The following is a 19,881-nucleotide window of genomic DNA, read 5'->3' as shown; positions in this document are numbered from 1 at the left end:
TCTTAAACCTTTCCGGAATTGGGCAATATCGGCGCTGAAACCCACACTGGCCATGCGGAATCGTTACCAAGGCTATTTCAGGTGCGTCGATAAGAGCGTAAAGCTTGACCTATCTTGGGGTCAATATGAGGTGGACCCCATCTCTCGATCTGGATGCTCGCCAGGGTAGAGATGAGGCAAAGTGCTGCACCTGTCCTCGGGATGATGGTTGTTGACCTAGTCCGAGTCTCTGCTAGAAGTACCTCAGACAGTGCTATATACAGGTCGCTTATCTATAGGAATGCTCTCTCACACCAAGAACGTTATCTAATCTTCTGCTTCACTTGCATACCCGCCTACCTGCTAACTACGACAACAGCAACAACAACAGCAACCAAACCACAACCATGGGTCTGACCGCCGTTCCACCCGTCGAAGCCTTTGCCAATGGCACGCCTATGGAGGAAGTATTTGAAGCCTTGTACCGAGACGGCGCTGTACGCATCAAAGGCCTCCTCTCACAAGCTGCCATCGATGAGATCAACGCCGAGATCAAACCATATTTCGACGCCGACTTCAATTCTGGCCTAGATGTGTTTGCCAAAGAAACGAAAACCGTTTGCGGTCTCGCAGGCAAATCGCCCGCCGCAGTGCGAGCCATTCTTCAGCATCCCATGGTCAAAGCTGCCGTTGACGACGTACTCACCATCAAGACTGATTCCTGGTGGGGAGACTCGAGAAACTCCTGCACCAGCCCACCGCTCCTTTCGAGCTTCTTCACCGTGCGTGTCGGACCCGGCAGCGCGCGGCAAGGCCTTCACCGCGACGACCAGGACCACCACGCTACCCACACACACGGCGATCCGCGCGAAACCACGAAGCTCGGCTGCATTGTGGCCACTTCTAAAACCACGCGGGCGAACGGGGCCACTGAGATCGTACCAGGGTCGCATGTCTGGGATGACGAGCGCAAGCCCACGCCAGAAGAATGCACTTACGGAGAAATGGATCCCGGTGACTGCTTATTTGTGATGGGAAACTGTTACCATGCGGCTGGTGGCAACACCACAGTGGACGAGCGTCGGAGTGTGATCGTCGCCTTGTTCTGTAAAGGCGTGTACCGGGCTGAGGAGAACCAATTCCTCGCCGTGTCGAAGGAACAGGTTGCCAAGTACGATTACGACGTGCAGGATCTTCTTGGATGGAAGGCCAGCGCACCATTCTGCGGCTGGACTGACTTCCGCAACCCGTATGACCTGATCAGGAAGGACAATCTTGCGCAGCGGGATCTTTTCTAGATGAAGGCCACCATGTTTAGCTGCCAGCTGTGGCTGATGGGGTCTCTGTCATTGAAGAGACTTGATCACATTCAATACCGTATATCGTCAGCAGCAAGATCAGCCAGCCGATCACTCAAATAGGTTTGAAGCAAAATTGCTCCTATTGCCAATCTACGGATCATTCGTTACCATGAGGCGAAAGGTGTCGGTTGAATTCTGTTGACTGTATGCTCCAGCACCCACGCAATGACCGCCACTACCTGCGGACTGTGGCGGGCAGCCTCATCCCTGCCCTGTTCCTTCCTTGTGTCGCCACTGCCCCATGGCAAGGTAAGAGCTACACTGCAATACATAGTCCATAGCTCTCGGAGAGCCTTGCTCTCAGTAGTTAGACAATCAGCGATTGACAAGAGATCGCAGTGCCCTGCCACACGGACATTGTATTGTGCTGCACGAAACATCGCAGTATCTCATCCCGTTTTCGTGACACGACTACTGAAGGGTTTGGTCTGTACCAGGGCTTTCAGTTTGATTTCCTTCTCGTGGCGCTTCGATGGCTGGCCCAAAATCACGCGTCTTCCTTGTAAGCAGCCTGAACCTGGATTTCAATCAAACACTTTGGTGGGAACAGTGCTGCCACGCATATGGCCGCCCAAGCTGGTTTGCTGTTGCCCTTCCCGAAATACTTTCGCGCACTGGCTCCGATTTTCAGCTGTTCCTCCTGAGACACGACGCCCACATGGAACGAGGTCATGTTGAACACCCCGGCCCACAACTCCTCCGCCGTCAAATGCGGCGACGCGGCCGCCAGCGCGCGCTCGACATTGTGCATGGCAACTTCAAACTGCTGTGCATGACCTCCCTCAAACTGTGAGCCGTCGGCACCGTCGGGCGTGAAAGGTGAATATTCCGCAGACTCGCCTATCTGCCCACCCACGGCGACAATGCGGGCACCCTTCACCGGGAAAGAAGAGGAGCTGCTGCAGCTGAAGACTTCTGCGAGAGTTTCGGCTCCGGGATAGAAATGGCTCTTGACGAAAGACATGGTGAGAGGATACGGCTTTGGGGGAGAAAGAATGCAAGGCTTCGCGTTATCTTTATCGATATCACGGCATCCACGGTGGGTGGATGATGAGATTACAGAAGCGTCCTGGCGATAAGCAGTCAATATGTGCGGGACCGGGGATGCGCACCAGCAACTACTGTGTATCTCGAGGTCCGATGCCGTCGGTGGGTAGAGCTCCACTTGGACCCATCCCCGAATGAGGCCAATGTCCGGAACGAGGGCAGCACTAACCGAAAACCGGCAATATCTCAGACTCGTGGCCCAGTCCGTTTCCAGGATCCACGACGAGTGCCACAAGAGTGCTCTAGATTCCCTTGTTAGGATTGATTCACCTAGCTCCTGCCAAGCAACCAACATCTTCCTATCAGCTATCGGCTCTGCAAAGACATTCAAATGGACTTGCTTCAACGTCTCTTCGTCGGCCTGGGAGTATTCTTCCTCAGCAAAGTTCGTCCGAAATCACCCGGTGCTCATAATTATCCTATTTTCTGCGGTACTTGAGAACCTCCTCGCCAGCTCGAACACCGTGGTCTGCTGAGAAAAGCGAACTTACCGGAATATGAGTGAGAGTGCCGGTACCATGGACAAGGGCAAGTCGACCGTTGCCCCCGCGGACAGGTCAAGTATGGACGTTACAGGCCTGTCCGCCGACGAGATTCAACTGCGACTTCAAGGCCACGTGGGCGAATTGCCACGTCAGTTTGGAACCCTCGCAACCATCTCCCTGGCTTTCACCATCACCAACTCATGGATTGGCATCTCCGCCGTGTTCGTGACTCCGCTATTCGCCGGTGCCGGCCCCGCGATCTTCTGGGGTATATTGGTGGCTGCAGTAGCTTGCAGCTTCATCAATGCAGGGCTGGCCGAGCTTGCCTCAGCCTTTCCGTCGAGTGGAGGACAATACCAGTAAGCAATATGCACGGGCCGAACTCATGCATTTTCTCCGCGGTTTCTGACGGGCAAACACAGTTTCGCTTTCATGGTAGCTCCCCCCAGATATCGAGCGCCCATAGCTTTTATAGCAGGATGGTTGAGCGTGGTCGCCTGGTGGATGACAGCTGCGTCGGCCTGCATCTACTGTGCTCAAATATGCGTCAACCTGGCCTCCTTCTTCAACCCTGAGTATGTCTGGACGCAGTGGCAAGTCTACCTCGTCTACGTGGCGCTCACTTGTCTCGCCGTGGCTATTTTCGTTCTCCTTCCAACATTGATGCCCAAGACCGAGATTGTCTTTTTCGCTGCCAGTCTCGTGGGCTTCCTCGTCTTCTGCATCGCCGTCCTGGCCGCCTCCAAGACCAAACAATCTGGCCGCACAGTGTTTGTCGAATGGGTCAATCTTACGGGATGGAATGACGGGATTGCCTTCTTCCTCGGCGTGGGAAGTTGCATGTATGTCTTTTTGGGTACGTTTCCCGCGGCTCAATGCCAGCCAGCCCCGCTTTGCATGCACCGAATTCATAACTGACCAAGGACCTTTGGTCGTCAGCAACCGATGCGGCAACGCATATTGCAGAGGAGATGCCAAACCCTTCCAGGAACGTCCCACGAGCGATCGGAATGACCATGGTCATTGGAGCGAGTACCAGTCTGGTGTGGGCCGTCGCATTTTTGTTCTCGACCAACGACCTTGACGAGGTCGCCGGGTCGTATCTCCCGATCCTGACGGTCTTCTATCAAGCACTCCACAATCAAGGAGGAGCGGCGTTTCTAGCCGTCTGGCTCCTGGTCGTGTATTATGGCGCGACCATCTCCTGCTTCCTCACCGCCGGACGACTGACGTGGGCCTTTGCTCGTGACAACGGCCTCCCGTTTTCCCGCTTCTTTGCCAAAGTCCATCCAACGCTGCAGGTGCCTGTCAACGCCTCGCTCCTCACCATGGTATTCTGCATTCTCTATGGACTCATCTACATTGGCTCAACCACGGCGTTCAACAGCTTCATCTCTCTCTCGATCCTGGGGTTGAATATCACATATGCTATCCCGCAAGCGATTGTTTTGGTCCGCGGACGAGCGAACGTGCTACCAGCCCGGCCATTCAACCTGGGTCCCCTGCTCGGACCATTCTGCAACCTGTTTTCTGTGGTCTGGACCCTGTTCTACACCGTCCTATTCAGCTTTCCTGTGTTCTTGCCCGTGACGGCCCAGAACATGAACTACGTCAGCGTTGTTCTTGTTGGGGTCTCGTTGATCACGCTGGCTCTCTGGTGGGGTGGAAAACGGAAGACTTTCACAGGACCGTCCATTCAGATCGATGGGCTGGAGGTCCTGAGTGCCGCGGCCACGGGTTCTCTAGCGACTGGGCCCTCTCAAGCGGGGGTGCTGGCAACATCGAAGGAAGAAGCGTCGGCTGCTGCGTGAACTGCCGTCCTCAAGCAGCTATACCCACCTGCCTATCTATTCCCGGCATGTACAATAATATATATGACCCCTCGGTCAGGGGAGCCTCATCACGTCAAGGTTGCCACACGATCCCCCGCAGGTAATTTACATCTCTGCGCTGTTGCAGTACCGAGGAGATCAAGAATATCTCCGATGCGCATCTCATGACGTTGCCCGCGATGATGACTTCTCCCAAGGGTTGTAGAACTGCCGCGCGGCTTGCCCTCGATTGGGACGAGGGTGATGCCGCCCTATTGCTACCCCCGGCGCATGCGAGTCATGGGGAAGTCCTGTCACGTGACTTCACTAGTCCTGACTGGAATTGGTGGCAGCGACCACTTCTTCGAGTCTTCCAGACTGCCGCCCCTCTACCTTCTCTCTTAGTTTCTTACCTGTACGGAGTACTCATCAACGAAATGAAGGCATTGCAGCCCATTGCTGTCCACGCGAGGCTCTGCCTGCTTGCTAGCTAGATGTACAAGCTGGGCATGGTCATGACAGATTAATGGGGTGCTTGACAGCATGATCCAGGACATTGACATTTCTAGCACTCACGCGCCCATGAGGCAGCTGACCCAGTTTAAAACACCAATTTGCTGTTGCTCCTGCTCCTCTGCCGAGATGTGGAAAGGTCTTGATTCATCTTGCCGCTTGCGGAGAACCCATTTCAGAATCTCGATGTGATATCTGATATGTATCAGCGTCCTAATATCGACTGGGAACTTCATTAGTGTCTTCATCGAGACTTTCGATGGCGCCGGACGCCCGAACGGTACTTGCAGATCTTGTTCAGGTCATCCAAGCCTATGCGCGTCGTCTCGGGCACCAAGAAAAAGACGGCAGCCCAGCATACCAGATCCAGGCCGGCGAAACGTGCGAGCAGACCGGTGGGCGTCAACCCGTATGCCAGGATGGGCGCAGTAAGGGCTAAAATCCCTGCGCCCAGTAAATTCCAGAAGACCTGTCAAACCCTGAGCAAAGCTTGATTACTGGGGTTAGAGTGTCAGGATACTTACCGCGAAGCTCATGCCGACTTCGCGGTTCACGAGCGGAAATACCTCGCTGGATATGATGAAAGCAACCGGTCCCTCACCAGCGGAGTATGCCTATTCGGTCAGACGTCATCGGAGTGATCGGGTCAGGAAGGAATGCCGTACTAATGTGAATAGAAGGACAAAGAAACGATCAGGCCGACGCGGGTGTCTCCATCTGGTATTAAGAAGCAAAGACCAGCTGCAAGCAAGGTCCAAGACATGTTGGGAAATGAGAGGTTCAAGAGGAACCGACGCCCCTGTTGTGATCTCAGCACTATTACCATGATGTTGACGAGCCGGGTAAAATACCTTGCTGTCGATGTTGATTAGTGCAAACACGGTGCAGAGGAAATTTGCCAGTCCAAAGCCGAAACTCATCCACAGTGCCTTCTTTTGAACTCCCTCGTTCGTTACCAGATCGTCACTGAGACTCGTATCACTGCTGCCAGTCGAGGGATCTTGGCGGCCGCCAAGTAGTGCATCATTGAAGATTGTGGAAGAAAGGAATTCAAGTATGTTCACCTATTGGTTGTCAGTGTCATATCCCTTTAACCTAGTCAGATATCATGGCTGAGGTGCCTTGGACAGGAATGTATACGAGGGAAAAACCATGGAGTCAATGACACTTTCACCGCACGCCTGTGGAGCAATCATAACGACAAACGCAGCTACCCCTGCTCTTCGGATGCGCGCGACTTTGAACATTGCAGGAATCGTGTCCGATAGCTTGTCGGTGAGACTTCATTCTGGTAGGTATCGTGCGCAGCGATAGCGTTGTTGGCAGGCTGAAGTGGCATAGCTCGATTATGCTGGCCTCTTGAGATGTAAGTTGTCTCGTGCTGAGTCTGGACATTGGTGAAGTACAGGTCGCGACAAGCCAGGATTGGCGTTGGAGACCCATGCAGTCTCATCCAGGCCAGGTGGGCTGCTTGATATCGACCCTTCTTCAGTAGCCATCTCGGCAACTCGGTACAAACCGGAATGAGTAGCAGCATAAGACGAGCTAGAATGAACGGCGCTGCAACCATCCGCCTCCATTTGTCGAAGCCATCGGCATGGTGGGGACCTCGAAGTGCGCGACAAGGCGGGCAAAAACGCCTTGATTCATGCACTGGAGAACGATGAGGACCCTTACCCCGTGGTGAAGAAGCTTTTGAAACTGGGTGCGGACACAGAGAGCACCTACAAGGCTCTGTCTGCACTACATTACGCCATCTATCTCGATAAACCGACCATGGTGGGCCTTCTACCCGGTGAAGGTGCCACAATGAAAGCCGTAGTCCAGACCGGCGAAAGGACAAGAACGGAGCCTGGGGAGCTCGGCTTAAAGGGAACGACCACGCTGATCTACGCGGTCCTGAGGACGAACGCATCACCAACGCCTGCCATTCGGCGTTCAGAGTCCTCGCTCGAGCGCCATGATGCGATCATCTCTGCCCTTTGTGAAAGTCTGCAGCAGGAGCAGAAGGACGCGTCAGATTCAGACGGCTTGACTGCGCTGCACCATGCCGTGCGCATGAAGAAGCTTGAGGCAGTCAACCCACTGCTAGACCAGGGCGCGAGCCCCAATGTGAAGGACAGAGAGGGTACCACGCCCCTGCACTACGCGGCCACCAGGAAGCTGAAGAAGTTTGTGAAACTCATTTCGACAGTCTCAACAACCGAGATCAACTTGACAGATAACGCCGGACGGACGCCTCTACATGTGGCAGTCAGGTGGAGTGGATTTGAGATAGTAGAGCTGCTGCTAGCCCACGGCGCCGGGTTTGACTCCAACGCATCGCTTGGTCAAGGTCTCCGTCCGCCAGACATAAATCCGGATACGAAGAAGCTGCTGGATAGCACTGAGTCTTCTCGGCACGGCAGAACGGATTCGATAAGCCAGTCTCATCATCGCGGTCAGGACGCAGCTTTTCGTGGAGTACGATTCGCTCCCACCGCTCCCGGTAATCGAATGTGCTGGTCTGGGACTTGATGTGTTCGCAGGTGCTCCAGCTTGGAGAAAGTCCGTTTAGAATGACCGCATCTCTCCCATGTGGTTTGTAAAGAGTCTCTCATTTTCCAAGATGTTATCCAGCGGATAGGTGACAACGATTCCTTTGGCTGGTCTACAACATGTAGCGGGAGCCCTAAACACTACGGACGAGTCACCTTGAGCCATCTTTTAGCTCAGTGGGTTATGCTTCGGGTTCAATCGAAGCACCGGTGATGGCGGAAAACAAACGCTGGATCCGCTGAGGCAAGGACGCCTAAAGTCACGCGAGGGGGCAGCCGACTACTGTACGACTGTGTAGCTGGTCAGCGATCGACTCGACGCCCATAATGCGCGGAGCTTGTGGGGGATTCATGTCTCGGTCAGTCCGGGCTGTGGTGGCTTCTCCGCCTTGTGGAATTACTCCTTCTATCGTCTTCGAAGCATGTCTAGTTACAGGTTCAGCTCCAGCAGCCTTTCACCCTGCCACCATGTTCAGGATTTCCAGCACCTGATCCTCTTCCGTGATTGGAAAGGCGTTTGTCTTGATCCAAAGATCGTGCAAGCTGTTGACCGCGAGCAGACCGAACTTGTCTCTGCCAACGTTGACGGCCCGGAGGGACCGGGGCATGCCAAGTTCCCCAATCACAATGTCGAGGATATCGCCCAGATCCAGGTCGTTCGCCTCGCGACCTCTGGCTTTGATCGCGGCTTGGACAGGTTCTAGTCCTAACAACAGCTCTCGAACCATAGCTTGCCTGGCATTGTTGGCTCCCTTGGCGGCGTTGAACTTGCAAACCGCTGGTAACAGGATACAGCTCGTCTCGCCGTGTCCAACTCCCAGAGGTCCCAGTTGGTGTCCTATTGCATGGCTTGCACCCAATGGCGTCCCTGTAGAAACAGCCTGCATTGCCTGGACCACTCCAAGCTGGCAGAGGTACCGGCCCTCCGAGTCGTCTGGATTGGCTTTTGATCTGAGCAGTCCGCGCACCAGCATATCCAGTCCACGGCTGGCGGCAGCATCTCCTTCGGGTGTACTCTGCAGACTGCACACTGTCTCGACGCAATGGTCGACTGATCTGATTCCAGTGCTCAGCCATACCCATTGCGGAGTAGTTTTGACCAGTTCCGGGTCAAGAATAACCAGTTCCGGGTCGACGCCAGGCTCAAATGTCCTTTTCGCCCGTGTGGTCAAGGTCTCCGTCGCGCCGGCAATGGCTTGGTATTCTCCTCCGGACAGTGACGTTGGGATGCATATCATCGGGATTGTTGGTTTTATAATGTGCTCACGACGGGTGGGGTTGTGCGAGTGGCCACCCCACAAGGTGCTTATTGCCTTCTCATCCCACGCCGAGTTTGCAATCGCAAACCTGACCAGTTTGGCGGCATCAGTGATGCTCCCTGCCCCCAGCGTGACGAGGCAATCAACATCAAGTTTCCTTACATCGTCGATGACTTCAACGACTTCGGAAATGGGTGTATGCGGGCTTATGCCAATGTGACACCCAGCCACACGGTCGCCCAAGGCTCCTTTCAGCTTCTCTAAGCTGTCCGTCTGCTTCGATAAAGACCTTGATGCCAAGATAAAGATGCGTGCAGCCTTGAAGGTATGCTCGACGTGTTTAGCGCATGCTTCTTCAAAGGGCAGCCCAGAACTGAATCTCGGAGTCGGCTTCTTGTCAAAGGCAGGTCGGCACTGCTCTTGTCCCCGGGTATAGCTCATTTCTCCTTTTCGAGTTTCGACGTCAAGGATGAAGCATCGATGTCTGGAAAGACTTCTGAAATATTCCTCCTCGACCGAAAGGCAAAGAGGCCAATTGACAAGATAGGTGTTGTTCCTTTTTGGCCACTGACAGGTTTCCAGACATGTGGATTACACAGTAATGAGGGGTTACAAGGGATGCTTCGATAAACCCACCTACCTTCCCCAAACGGCAGTTACTTGCGTCGCTGGCAAGATCCCGAGATATCCCCATGTCAACATCGTTACTTCCCCACATCGAATTGCTTGTTGATCGACCCCTCTTGGCAAGGCTCGACTCCTTCCCCCAGTCATGCTGGGATCGTCTTCTTATACCAGCCTTGTGAAGTCCTCTGCGGGTTCTACAGCATGGCGTTGCCTGCAAGACTGCTAGGGAGGCTTGCCACCAAATCACCGAACGATATCGTCCTGCTATCTGCTGTACGAAGTCCAATTACAAGGTCGTTTAAGGGCGGTTTCAAGGATGCTTGGCCTGAAGATATTCTCATGCCGGTACGACCATTTGACTGCTTTGCGACGAAACTCTGATACGGAGATAGGTGATGAGGGCCGCCGTGACGCGTGCCGGCATTGAACCTGGGGATGTCCAAGATGTGCTCATCGGAAATGTTCTGGCCGAGCTTGGATTTGCGAAAACGGGCCGAATGGCCTTGAATCATGCAGGGTTTCCAGTCACCACCACGTTTCACACTGTCAACAGGCAATGCTCGAGCAGCTTGCAGGCTATTACCCATATTTCGCACGCCATTCTAGCCGGACAGATCGACGTTGGGCTCGCAGGCGGTGTTGAAAGCATGACACGAAACTACGGAAGTCGAGGTGTTCCCATCGATGTGTCTCCTTCGCTCAAGGACTCCAATGTCAAAAGCGCGAAGGACTGCCTCATGCCAATGGGGATGACCTCCGAGAACGTGGCTACCAGATGCAGTATATCCCGAGAAGACCAGGACGAATTCGCCCTCCTGAGCCATACACGAGCCCTGGAAGCCCAGCGGTCCGGTAAATTCTCCTCGGAAATCGTCGCCGTCGAATGGAGAAGAACCGACGACGTTACAGGCGCAAATACGACGCTAAAGGTTGAAGCGGATGACACCATCAGACCTGGCGTTACTCTCGAGAAACTGGCAAAGCTCAAACCCGCCTTCGGTGACGACGGGAGAAGCACGGCCGGAAATTCGTGGGTCTTTCAATCGGTCGCCTGTTTGACTTTGAGCTTACACACCCCTCAGGTCACAAATATCGGATGGCGCCTCATCCTGCATTCTTGCCCGCCGATCATGGGCAGAAGAAAGAGGCATCGAACCGATAGGACGCTTCCTCGGCACAACGGTCGCGGGGTGCGAACCCGATGAAATGGGCCTTGGTCCTATCCATGCAATTCCTGCACTCTACAAGTATACCGGGATCTCGCAGAAGGACGTCGATATTTTCGAGCTCAACGAGGCTTTTGCCAGCCAGACTCTTGCTTGCCTTCGGGCGCTGGGCATCGATGTCGAAAAGGTAAATCCAAGGGGTGGCGCCATTGCCTTGGGTCATCCAACTGGGGCCACTGGAGCACGTCAGACAGCCACACTGTTTGCCCAGCTCGAACAAGAGGAAAAGGAATTCGGGATTGTGAGCATGTGTGCCAGGTGAGAACGTCCGAAAAGACGATGTTTCCGAAGCTGAAGCTGACTATGCTTCAGTACGGGTCATGGAGTTGCGACACTATTTCAGAGGGAGTAAGATGGCAACACTCTTGATCCAACCGATCCACTGCATCATCTTGACCGGAAGCGAAGAGACAGGGAGAGACACGAAAGTCAAAATGCTCCACGCTAGAGAAGTGCGAATGTGGCATTGTGTGCCGTCCGTAAAACATGGGTCCCACATATTGAGCGCGGCGTCGCCACGTCCAGGTCATGAAAGAGCACTCTGAAAGGCGTGGAGTCACTACGAGGCGGATTGCGAAAGACGGTTTTCTTTTTGGGCGCAGTCGCGTGCGGACGCAAGGACCATGCTAGATGATTGTCAAGCTATAGAAAGGACGTTTATTCTATTTGGTGTCATAAATGCATAATGCGCTTTACTGTAGGGTTCCGCGAACTGTACTGATTGTAACTAACGACACGTTTGTGCTGCCGCTACATACCCGTGACTCCCTAACCTCCTTTTGGGAAAGGTCAATAGTTACTCGATTAGGACCACGATCGTGTCAAGTCTAGCTTAATCTGGCAGCTCCTCGTTGTAGCAAGATCTTCGAAAACATGGGAGTCTCTTTCAACTGTTGCATCCCAGGCGCGTTCTGCCTCTGTCCATTTTGTGTGCGCTTCCCAGACGTTCCAAATTGACATCGACCAGCATGACTGCACTGAGACTGCACCGGCATCTCAGGCTCAATGCTTCCAAGGCGTGGCAGGCGCGGCACGCGCTGGCCAAACCCCGAAGACACATGTCCGGCGTGAGTGCCATCGACTCTCGGGTGTTTCGAAATCTCTTTGGGGCGGAGCAGATCCGGAAGGTAAGTTACTACAACCACAAGTCAACAACACGTTGTCCCACGAACGATCTAACTTGACTCTGTCCGGCCTCCAGGTCTTCAGCGACATAGCCTATCTGGAAAGATGCGTCGAGGTCGAAATCGCCCTCGCGAAGGCCCAAGCAAGGGCGAATGTCATCCCGCAGGACGCGGCAGACCAGATCGCGAACAAGGCAGTGGCGTCGTCGCTCGACCTGGCGCGGCTCAGCGACGAGACCGAGATTGTGGGGTACCCGATCCTTCCCCTGGTGCGGCAACTCGCTGCCATGTGTGGGGACTACGCGGGCAAGTACCTCCACTGGGGTGCCACGACGCAGGATATCATGGACACGGCATCGATACTGCAGATCCAATCGGGCTTGGCCATCGTCGAAGGCAAACTCGGCGAGGTGATCAAGGCCACGGAGGGTCTCGCGGAAAAGTACAAAGCCACGCCGATGGCCGGGCGGACACACCTGCAGCACGCGCTTCCCGTGACGTTCGGGTATAAATGCGCGGTTTGGCTTTCTAGCCTCTACCGACACCGGGAGAGGCTCGAACAGCTGCGGTCCCGCGCACTGATGGTACAGTATGGTGGTGCGGCCGGGACTCTGGCTTCGTTGGGAGCCGGAGAAGCAGGAGTGGTTGTTCGAAAGGAACTCGCCAACGAGCTGGGTCTGGTAGACCCCCCTATCTCATGGCACGTCGCACGAGATGGTGTCGCCGAGACGCTCAATCTGCTTGCGTTGGTGGGTGGGAGTATTGGCAAAATCGCCCTCGATCTCATGATCATGTGCTCGAACGAATTCGCAGAAGTCGCGGAACCGTTCGTGCCTCACCGAGGGGCATCATCTACCATGCCACAGAAGCGGAACCCCATCTCCAGCGAGTTGATGCTGGCTGCCTCCAAGGTCTTGAGATCGAATGCGAGCTTGGGCCTGGACGCGATGGTCTCGGACTTTGAGCGCGCTTCTGGGCCTTGGCACCTCGAATGGGTGGCCATCCCCGAAAGCTTTACCGTGGCGGTTGGGGCTCTGCACCAGGCGGCATTCGCCCTTTCTGGCCTCGTGGTCGATGAGAAGCAGATGTTGGCAAACCTGAACTCTACGGGCGGTCTCATAGTAGGGGAGGCCGTCATGATGGGCCTGGCGCCACATGTAGGCCGCCAGAAGGCTCACGACACGGTATACAAGGCATGTCAGGAAGCCGTAGAGAACAAGACTTCCTTGCTTGAGGCTTTGTCCCAGAGCAAGGATATTGTTGATGCATTGGGCATGGACGAGCTGGAGAAACTGTGCGACCCAGTCAATTACCTAGGATCCTCGACTCGTATGGTCGATGATGTCCTTGCGCTGAGAAGGTAGAACCACATCACCTACCTAAAGTCATTCCACAGTTCGTTGCAGGTCCGTAATCACAGCTTGCAGGTAATTATCTAGATAGACAGCGATGTTGCATCCAAGTTGACAGTACTGTAGTAGTCTATATACCCATCTAGGTCTGACCTGAAGGAACCTAAACTTGTCAACGATAGGTGTTTCATGCCTCGCCCAAGGCTTAGACTGCCCAATCAAATAGGTCCCCCCTCGTTTGGCCGCTTCATGGTGGCCCCGATAGCTAGAATGTTTTCAGATCATCGGCAACGGTGAACGCAGCGGCTGTCTTGCTTTTGACCTCCTCTACGGTGGTTCCTTCAGCCAGCTCAATCAACACCAGCCCGCCCAGTCGGACGTCGAATACCGCAAGGTCGGTAATGATTCGAGACACGCATCGCTTTCCGGTCAGGGGGAATGTGCAGACTGTGCATCCGCCACGTCAGTGTCATCGCCCTGCATACCCTCAGAAGGGATTGGGACTGGAACTCACCGGGAAGGATCTTGGGATTTCCTTGCTTGTCCACATGGTCCTAATGATCGAGGTGAGTCCTTGAAATCACACGTCTCGAGAAAGCCACGTACCATGAGAGCCACGACTTTGGTCTCCTGTGGGTTCGCCACTAGATCCATCGCGCCACCGATTCCTTTCACCTTTCCTGGTAGCATGAAGTTTGCGAGATCTGTGTCGATTTAGTTCACGTTGCAATTCAACCTTGCGTTTCTGACTCTGAGCTTACCTCCGTTCGCGCTGACCTGCAGCGCTCCGAGCATGGTCAAGTTGATTTTTCCAGCCCTGATCATGCCAAAGCTTTCATGGCTCCCGAAGACGGAGGCCCCGGGGTTCAGCGTGACGGTTTCTTTGCCTGGGTTGATGAGATCCGGGTCCTCGGCGCCAGGATCCGGGTATCTGCCCATTCCCAACATGCCATTTTCCGATTGAAGAATGACTTCGACGCCTTCGGGCACAAAGTCGGGGGCCAGCAATGGCATCCCAATGCCGAGATTGACGTACATGCCATCCTTGAGCTCCTGGGCTGCTCGCTTCACGATGCGCTCCCTCCGAGCCGACGCCCCAGCCACTGACCCGTTAGTTTCCGTCGAATGATTACACAACGCAGGTCACCTACCTTGTCTCAACTTCTCCTCCGGGCTCTTCGCGAACGTCCGCTTCTCGATTTCCTTGGGCACCGTCGCTTTGATGACCCTGTCGACATAGATTCCTTGCAGGTGAATGTCCTCTGGAGCAATTTCTCCGGCCTCGACGAGATGGTCCGCCTCCACTATCGTCAACTTTGCATTCTTCCCCATGACCTCGTTGAAGTTGTTCTGGGCTTTGCGAAATCGGCAGTTCCCCATGCGATCGGCCTTGTCGACCCTGATTAGCGCAACGTCTCCGAAAATCGATTCTTCCAACAGATACTGCTTGCCCCTGAAACTTCGTGTCTCGCGAGGATTGGACATGAGATCAATGGAGCCGTCGCCCTTGTATCTCACTGGGAGCTCTCCTGTCTGCACTGTAACAGATCAAACGTAAGCCCTGTTCCTGCTTCCGAAGAGGTGTCATCAGGTTTCTCTCTTACCTATACTCCCATACGCGGCTGGCGTGTAGAATGCAGGCACCCCAGCCGCGCCGGCTGCACATCTCTCCGCCATTGTTCCTTGCGGGGTGAGCTCCAAAGAGAGCTCGCCAGACAAGTACATGGACTCGAACTTCTTGTTTTCTCCGATATACGAGGCGATCATCTTGCCGATCTGCTTCGTGTCTAGTAGTTGACCTGCGTGCCTGCATGTATTAGTGCGTTCTAATTGCCCACCCGATGCGATCTTGCTGACCGAGCCCTATTCCCGGCATTCCAGCGTTGTTGGACACTACCGTGAGATCCTTGATTTCTGGCTGGTCGCGAAGCGCGTTGATCAGTGTCATCGGTACGCCGGATAGTCCAAACCCGCCAACGAGGACAGTGTCGCCGCTTCGAATATCCGCAACGGCTTTTGATGGCGAATCGAAGAACTTGTTGATTCGAAGTCGGACATGGCTGCTGGAAAATGAGCGACGTTGAGGAAGAATGAATGGTACTGGGTTTCTTATGCTTCGATGACAATGTAGGAATATCTGCAATTTCGACATCGTGGCTCAACGCAGAAATTTGGTGTCCAAGTAGAAATCCGAAGACTACAACATCATAAAGATGGTCCAGCTTCTACACCGATTTCTCATGCAGCAGGGGAGCTGCGCTTCTGTTAGCTGTCGCTAGACCATTTTCCCACCTGGATCTGGGTAGGCACCTGCAGTGGTTAGGTGTCGGTCCGGGACCAGAGTGCCCCACCCGCAATCCTCTTTAGGCACCACTGATACCTGGCAAATCCGGGGGTAAATCGGGGTTGCAGGTCGCTCATGCAAGCAACACCTCCCTAATTTCCAGATTCGACGATGAACCCACATCGAACCCTGCGCCAGCAAGGTCGTATCTTTAGATACACTATGACAAGCTTCTCATTCTTCTTTCCGATCGATCTTAGGCCGGCTGCAGCTGGCAAATCTCCCCTGGAGAGGAATTGTCCAGCATGGTTCCTGGCACGGTGGCTAGCAGACAGCTCTCACGGTTGACCTCCAGGGCGAGTTTTGCACCTTCCAGAAGGCTGGGAACTTTGTCCGCTGAGAAACTTCTCCCCCTGCATGGAATCAAAGTCGTAGATCTCACGAGGGTTTTAGCCGGGGTCAGTGGTTTGCTGTTGTCATTTGCTGTTCCTTTGTTGACACAAGTTCTCAGCCCTATTGCACCCAAATCCTGGGAGACCTTGGGTGAGTATATGCAATGCACCTGATCTGCTCTCTGTAATACTGATTTCCCCATCGCGCCGATATCACCAAAGTCGAACATCCCGTGCGCGGCGATGACACGCGGCAATGGGGTCCGCCGTACGCCCCTTACCTCGATGGAAGGAGCGGCCCCGGAGAGAGTGCATATTACCTCTCGGTAGGGGACAAGACCAGTCTCTGTGGCGACTGAGCTGACATGCAACCCAAGGTCAATCGCAACAAGAAGTCTTTGGGTGTGTCATTCCAGCATCCAGAGGGTGCTGAGATCATTCGCGAGCTGGCAAAAGACGCCGACGTGTTTGTGGAGAACTTTTTGGCCGGGACATTGAAGAAATATGGATTGGACTTCGCGACTCTGCAGAAGACGAACCCACGCCTGATATACGCCAGCATCACCGGCTACGGTCAGTACGGGCCATACAGTGACCGGGCTGGATATGACGTGATGGTGGAAGCGTGAGTTTTGGCCTTGCTCTTGCTCTTTATACAGCCAGCAAAGGCTGACTTTAATGTCAGAGAGATGGGATTGATGCACATCACCGGTACGAGAGATGGACCACCAGTTAAAGTCGGCTGTGCAGTCACGGATTTGACCACGGGCATGTACGCTTGCAACAGCATCATGGCGGCGCTTCTCGAGCGACACAACTCGAACCAAGGTCAACATCTGGACGTGTGTCTGAGCGATTGTCAGGTCGCCACGTTATCGAATATGGCTGAAGCCGTCCTGATATCGAGAAAGAGGGATAGTGGCAGATGGGGTACCGCACATCGTATGATCGGCCTTTCAGTTGCCATCTCTTTCTTCCCTTCAACTGACTTTGGTTTTAGCTTCTGTAGTACCGTATCGAGCCTTCCGGACATCCGACGGGGATGTTCTCTTCGGAGGCGGCAACGATCGACTCTTCGGAATCTTATGCGCAGGGCTAGGCAAGCAGGAATGGGCCAATGATGAGCGGTTCGCCACAAATGCTGCGCGAGTTGCAAACCGAGGCGTCTTGGAACCAGCCATTGAGAAGATCACGACGCAGAAAACGACGCAAGAGTGGTTGGATATCTTCGAAGGCACTGGTCTTCCGTACGCCAAAGTCAATGATTTGATGGACACGCTCAATCACACACATGGTGAGTGTCTCTTCCCACTTGCAGAATTCCAGCTCACCGTCACTCCCAGTCCGAGCGCGAAATATGGTTGTTTCGGTAGATCACCCGAGCTGCGGTGAGATGGAGCTGGTCAATACGCCGATCAAATATTCGCGATCTAAACCTTCGATACGAACACCGCCACCCCTACTTGGACAGCACACGGATGAGATACTCACTGCAAGACTGGGCTTTGACTCTCAAAAGATCCATGAGTTGAGAGCCCAAGGTGCAGTTGGGTGAGGACATGTGGAGACGCTTGCTTGCGTCGGTCGGGAATAGAGATAGAATTCCGGAGCATGGCGTAATCGTTCTAGACGGAACCCGTGACACCAGTCGTGCAACTCAAGATGTGTACAAAATAGGTTACGCATGGTTTGCATAAGACTCACCACCAATGCACGATACGGTCAAAGAAATCCGTAGCTGCGCGTGGGGCCATACCCTGTTTATGGAGCAACCATAGACCCACGACGCCGCAGACACGTGTTGCTAGACCGTCTCCCCACATTGAGCTTGACTCACTCAAGCAATCAGCTCAAGAGATTCGCAGCAATATCGGCCTTTGGATTCGGGCTACGCCAGAGTATCCTTGTACCGCAAGGACCTCAAGAGCAGAGGCTAGTGCCAAGGACCACTCTACCGTGCGTGAGAGTGATGGAACTCCGGCCTAGGTCGAATGCTGCCTCAATCTTGAGCGTGATACAGAGAGCGTTGCAAGAGCCATGGCTCAGAAAAGAAACGTGACTTTTGCGCAGGAGTTCGCCGCCGGTGAGTGAGAGGAAGAGCAAAAGCGTAGATCTCCACTAAGAACTGTTTGGATGTCAGGAGCCGGAGCGGGCGTCTCAGAGGTATGTGGTGATGCCCTTGTTGCACGGATGTCAGGGACTTTGCTGACTGAAAGTGCGCCCCTGGTTCTCAGATCCTGATCATGTTTGAAGCATTGTGTTTGGCCATGAGAAACAAGACTGTTGACATACCTCCTTAGGTATCCTCTGGACGTCGTCAAGACGAGGCTGTACGTACATTGCTGGGATGACGAAGTGAACTTCTGGGATAGACACGTATCTGATTCCTCAAAAGGCAGCTCCAGCAATCGAGGAGTTCCTCGACAGACTCCTACCGCGGAGTGGTGGATTGCTTCTCCAAGATCATCAGACATGAAGGGTATTTGCCCATCGCACATCCAGTGCCCAGAGTAGATCGCCAACGACATGGCAGATTCGGATGCTTGTATCGTGGTATCGCCGTTCCAATCCCAATGGAAACGCCCAAAAGGTCTGGCTCTCATCTTATGCTCCGTACAATCACACGTTGGTTGCGCAAGAACGCTGACCGACCGTGCACTGCACTGTCATCTCCAGAGCTGTCAAATTCTCCTCCAACGATATCTTCACCAGACAGTACCTGAGATGGCTTGGCGTCCATGAGGTGGATCAGACGGTAGCCCTCCTCTCTGGTTTCAGTGCTGGTGCGATGGAAGCAGTCGTCGTCACGCCCTTCGAGCTTGTCAAGGACGATTACAGGACCCATCTGCCGCGAGTCGATACAAGTCCGTGACGCAGTGTCTGGCTCAGATTGTGAAGAGCGAGGGGCTGTTCGTCCTATACCGCGGCTTTGAGGTGACGTTGTGGCGCCACGCGGTCTGGAACGCCGGGTACTTTGGCAGCATATTCAAAGTCAAGGCGGCACTACCGACCCCGACAACTGACCGGGAACACGCAATGACGAACTTCTTCACCGGCTCACTCGGAGGGAGTTTGGGCACGGTGCTCAATACACCACTTGACGTGGTCAAGACGAGGATCCAGGCAGCGACGAGAGCGAAAGGTGTGACGGCCAAGTATAATTGGGCGTTTCCGGCTTTGATCACCGTGACACGAGAGGAAGGCATTCGCGGTCTGTACAAAGGTCTTACTGCGAAACTGCTTCGGTTCTGTCCCGGGGGAGGGATTTTGCTTGTCGCGCACAGCCAGATCTTGAAGTTTTCTGAGGCGTCCAATAATGCAAAGCTGGCGGAGCAGGAATTGTAGCTCGTATGCATTCTACGCAGGACTCGCTCGAGACGAGTTGTTTCATGTTCGAGGTTGCTCGAGGACTTCTCGATGTCGACCTGATGGTTAGTCTTGGGCGTCACGGCTGCCGATGCAGTGAAAGTTGACGCGCTGGCTTCGAAAGCTCAACAACCAGCCTCCCTCGCGAGGGTATGGCAAGCCATAGTTGATGCTCTTGCCCAGATTGGTATCTGGGGAATGTCTGTGTCCTTCTCCGGACGAGGCCCTTTGCCAGAATGTTGGAATCTGTTCTAGCTGCCCCACCACGTACGCACGTTGATGTAGAGGCTCCGACCAGGACATCACATTGACAGCATACGGACAAGCGAGTCAAAGGTTGTGGTAACCACGTTGCACTACTCTTGAGAAGTTTCCGAAAGGGACCGCCAGCCACATAGCCGTTTTCGCGGAAGCAGTCGGCTATATGGGTCGACGAAACAAGGCTGCATCAACGACCGCGCCCCGGGTTCGGCGCCCTTGATGGCCAGAACGATCCAATAGCGAACAAGGTCGGTCGG

At 54.2% G+C, this 19,881-nt stretch overlaps 11 protein-coding genes across 11 annotated transcripts; 7 read left to right on the top strand and 4 right to left on the bottom strand.

The window, feature by feature from the left end:
• Positions 1-386: 386 nt before the first annotated feature.
• On the top strand, positions 387-1,277 carry A1O7_07738 (uncharacterized protein; the record flags this gene model as incomplete). The annotated part of the gene is made up of 1 exon (XM_007761735.1): positions 387-1,277. One exon carries the CDS (start codon positions 387-389, stop codon positions 1,275-1,277), a length of 891 nt encoding a protein of 296 aa, XP_007759925.1.
• Positions 1,278-1,827: 550 nt separating this feature from the next.
• On the bottom strand, positions 1,828-2,304 carry A1O7_07737 (uncharacterized protein; the record flags this gene model as incomplete). The annotated part of the gene is made up of 1 exon (XM_007761734.1): positions 1,828-2,304. One exon carries the CDS (start codon positions 2,302-2,304, stop codon positions 1,828-1,830), a length of 477 nt encoding a protein of 158 aa, XP_007759924.1.
• Positions 2,305-2,905: 601 nt separating this feature from the next.
• On the top strand, positions 2,906-4,683 carry A1O7_07736 (uncharacterized protein; the record flags this gene model as incomplete). The annotated part of the gene is made up of 3 exons (XM_007761733.1): positions 2,906-3,231; positions 3,295-3,728; positions 3,812-4,683. 3 exons carry the CDS (start codon positions 2,906-2,908, stop codon positions 4,681-4,683), a joined length of 1,632 nt encoding a protein of 543 aa, XP_007759923.1.
• Positions 4,684-5,440: 757 nt separating this feature from the next.
• On the bottom strand, positions 5,441-6,443 carry A1O7_07735 (uncharacterized protein; the record flags this gene model as incomplete). The annotated part of the gene is made up of 5 exons (XM_007761732.1): positions 5,441-5,665; positions 5,721-5,810; positions 5,888-5,995; positions 6,048-6,260; positions 6,348-6,443. 5 exons carry the CDS (start codon positions 6,441-6,443, stop codon positions 5,441-5,443), a joined length of 732 nt encoding a protein of 243 aa, XP_007759922.1.
• A 562-nt stretch (positions 6,444-7,005) lies between these two features.
• Positions 7,006-7,713, top strand: A1O7_07734 (uncharacterized protein; the record flags this gene model as incomplete). The annotated part of the gene is made up of 1 exon (XM_007761731.1): positions 7,006-7,713. The coding sequence occupies one exon, from the start codon at positions 7,006-7,008 to the stop codon at positions 7,711-7,713; it is 708 nt and encodes a 235-aa protein (XP_007759921.1).
• Positions 7,714-8,188: 475 nt separating this feature from the next.
• Positions 8,189-9,433, bottom strand: A1O7_07733 (alcohol dehydrogenase; the record flags this gene model as incomplete). Its single annotated transcript, XM_007761730.1, has 1 exon — positions 8,189-9,433. One exon carries the CDS (start codon positions 9,431-9,433, stop codon positions 8,189-8,191), a length of 1,245 nt encoding a protein of 414 aa, XP_007759920.1.
• A 387-nt stretch (positions 9,434-9,820) lies between these two features.
• A1O7_07732 (acetyl-CoA acyltransferase) lies at positions 9,821-11,197 on the top strand (the record flags this gene model as incomplete). Its single annotated transcript, XM_007761729.1, has 4 exons — positions 9,821-9,964; positions 10,012-10,649; positions 10,702-11,103; positions 11,158-11,197. The coding sequence occupies 4 exons, from the start codon at positions 9,821-9,823 to the stop codon at positions 11,195-11,197; spliced, it is 1,224 nt and encodes a 407-aa protein (XP_007759919.1).
• Positions 11,198-11,813: 616 nt separating this feature from the next.
• Positions 11,814-13,333, top strand: A1O7_07731 (3-carboxy-cis,cis-muconate cycloisomerase; the record flags this gene model as incomplete). Its single annotated transcript, XM_007761728.1, has 2 exons — positions 11,814-11,972; positions 12,047-13,333. 2 exons carry the CDS (start codon positions 11,814-11,816, stop codon positions 13,331-13,333), a joined length of 1,446 nt encoding a protein of 481 aa, XP_007759918.1.
• A 253-nt stretch (positions 13,334-13,586) lies between these two features.
• A1O7_07730 (uncharacterized protein) lies at positions 13,587-15,473 on the bottom strand (the record flags this gene model as incomplete). Its single annotated transcript, XM_007761727.1, has 7 exons — positions 13,587-13,768; positions 13,836-13,875; positions 13,928-14,025; positions 14,083-14,424; positions 14,473-14,859; positions 14,926-15,120; positions 15,179-15,473. 7 exons carry the CDS (start codon positions 15,471-15,473, stop codon positions 13,587-13,589), a joined length of 1,539 nt encoding a protein of 512 aa, XP_007759917.1.
• An 889-nt stretch (positions 15,474-16,362) lies between these two features.
• A1O7_07729 (uncharacterized protein) lies at positions 16,363-17,552 on the top strand (the record flags this gene model as incomplete). Its single annotated transcript, XM_007761726.1, has 4 exons — positions 16,363-16,622; positions 16,683-16,939; positions 16,998-17,291; positions 17,341-17,552. 4 exons carry the CDS (start codon positions 16,363-16,365, stop codon positions 17,550-17,552), a joined length of 1,023 nt encoding a protein of 340 aa, XP_007759916.1.
• A 971-nt stretch (positions 17,553-18,523) lies between these two features.
• A1O7_07728 (uncharacterized protein) lies at positions 18,524-19,342 on the top strand (the record flags this gene model as incomplete). The annotated part of the gene is made up of 2 exons (XM_007761725.1): positions 18,524-18,622; positions 18,836-19,342. The coding sequence occupies 2 exons, from the start codon at positions 18,524-18,526 to the stop codon at positions 19,340-19,342; spliced, it is 606 nt and encodes a 201-aa protein (XP_007759915.1).
• Positions 19,343-19,881: the final 539 nt, after the last annotated feature.

The sequence above is a fragment of the Cladophialophora yegresii genome (assembly GCF_000585515.1).
Source record: "Cladophialophora yegresii CBS 114405 chromosome Unknown aczIN-supercont1.5, whole genome shotgun sequence".
NCBI lineage: Eukaryota > Fungi > Ascomycota > Eurotiomycetes > Chaetothyriales > Herpotrichiellaceae > Cladophialophora > Cladophialophora yegresii.
The sequence above is the reverse complement of the archived record's forward strand: the minus strand, read 5'-3'. Positions and strand labels throughout refer to the sequence as shown.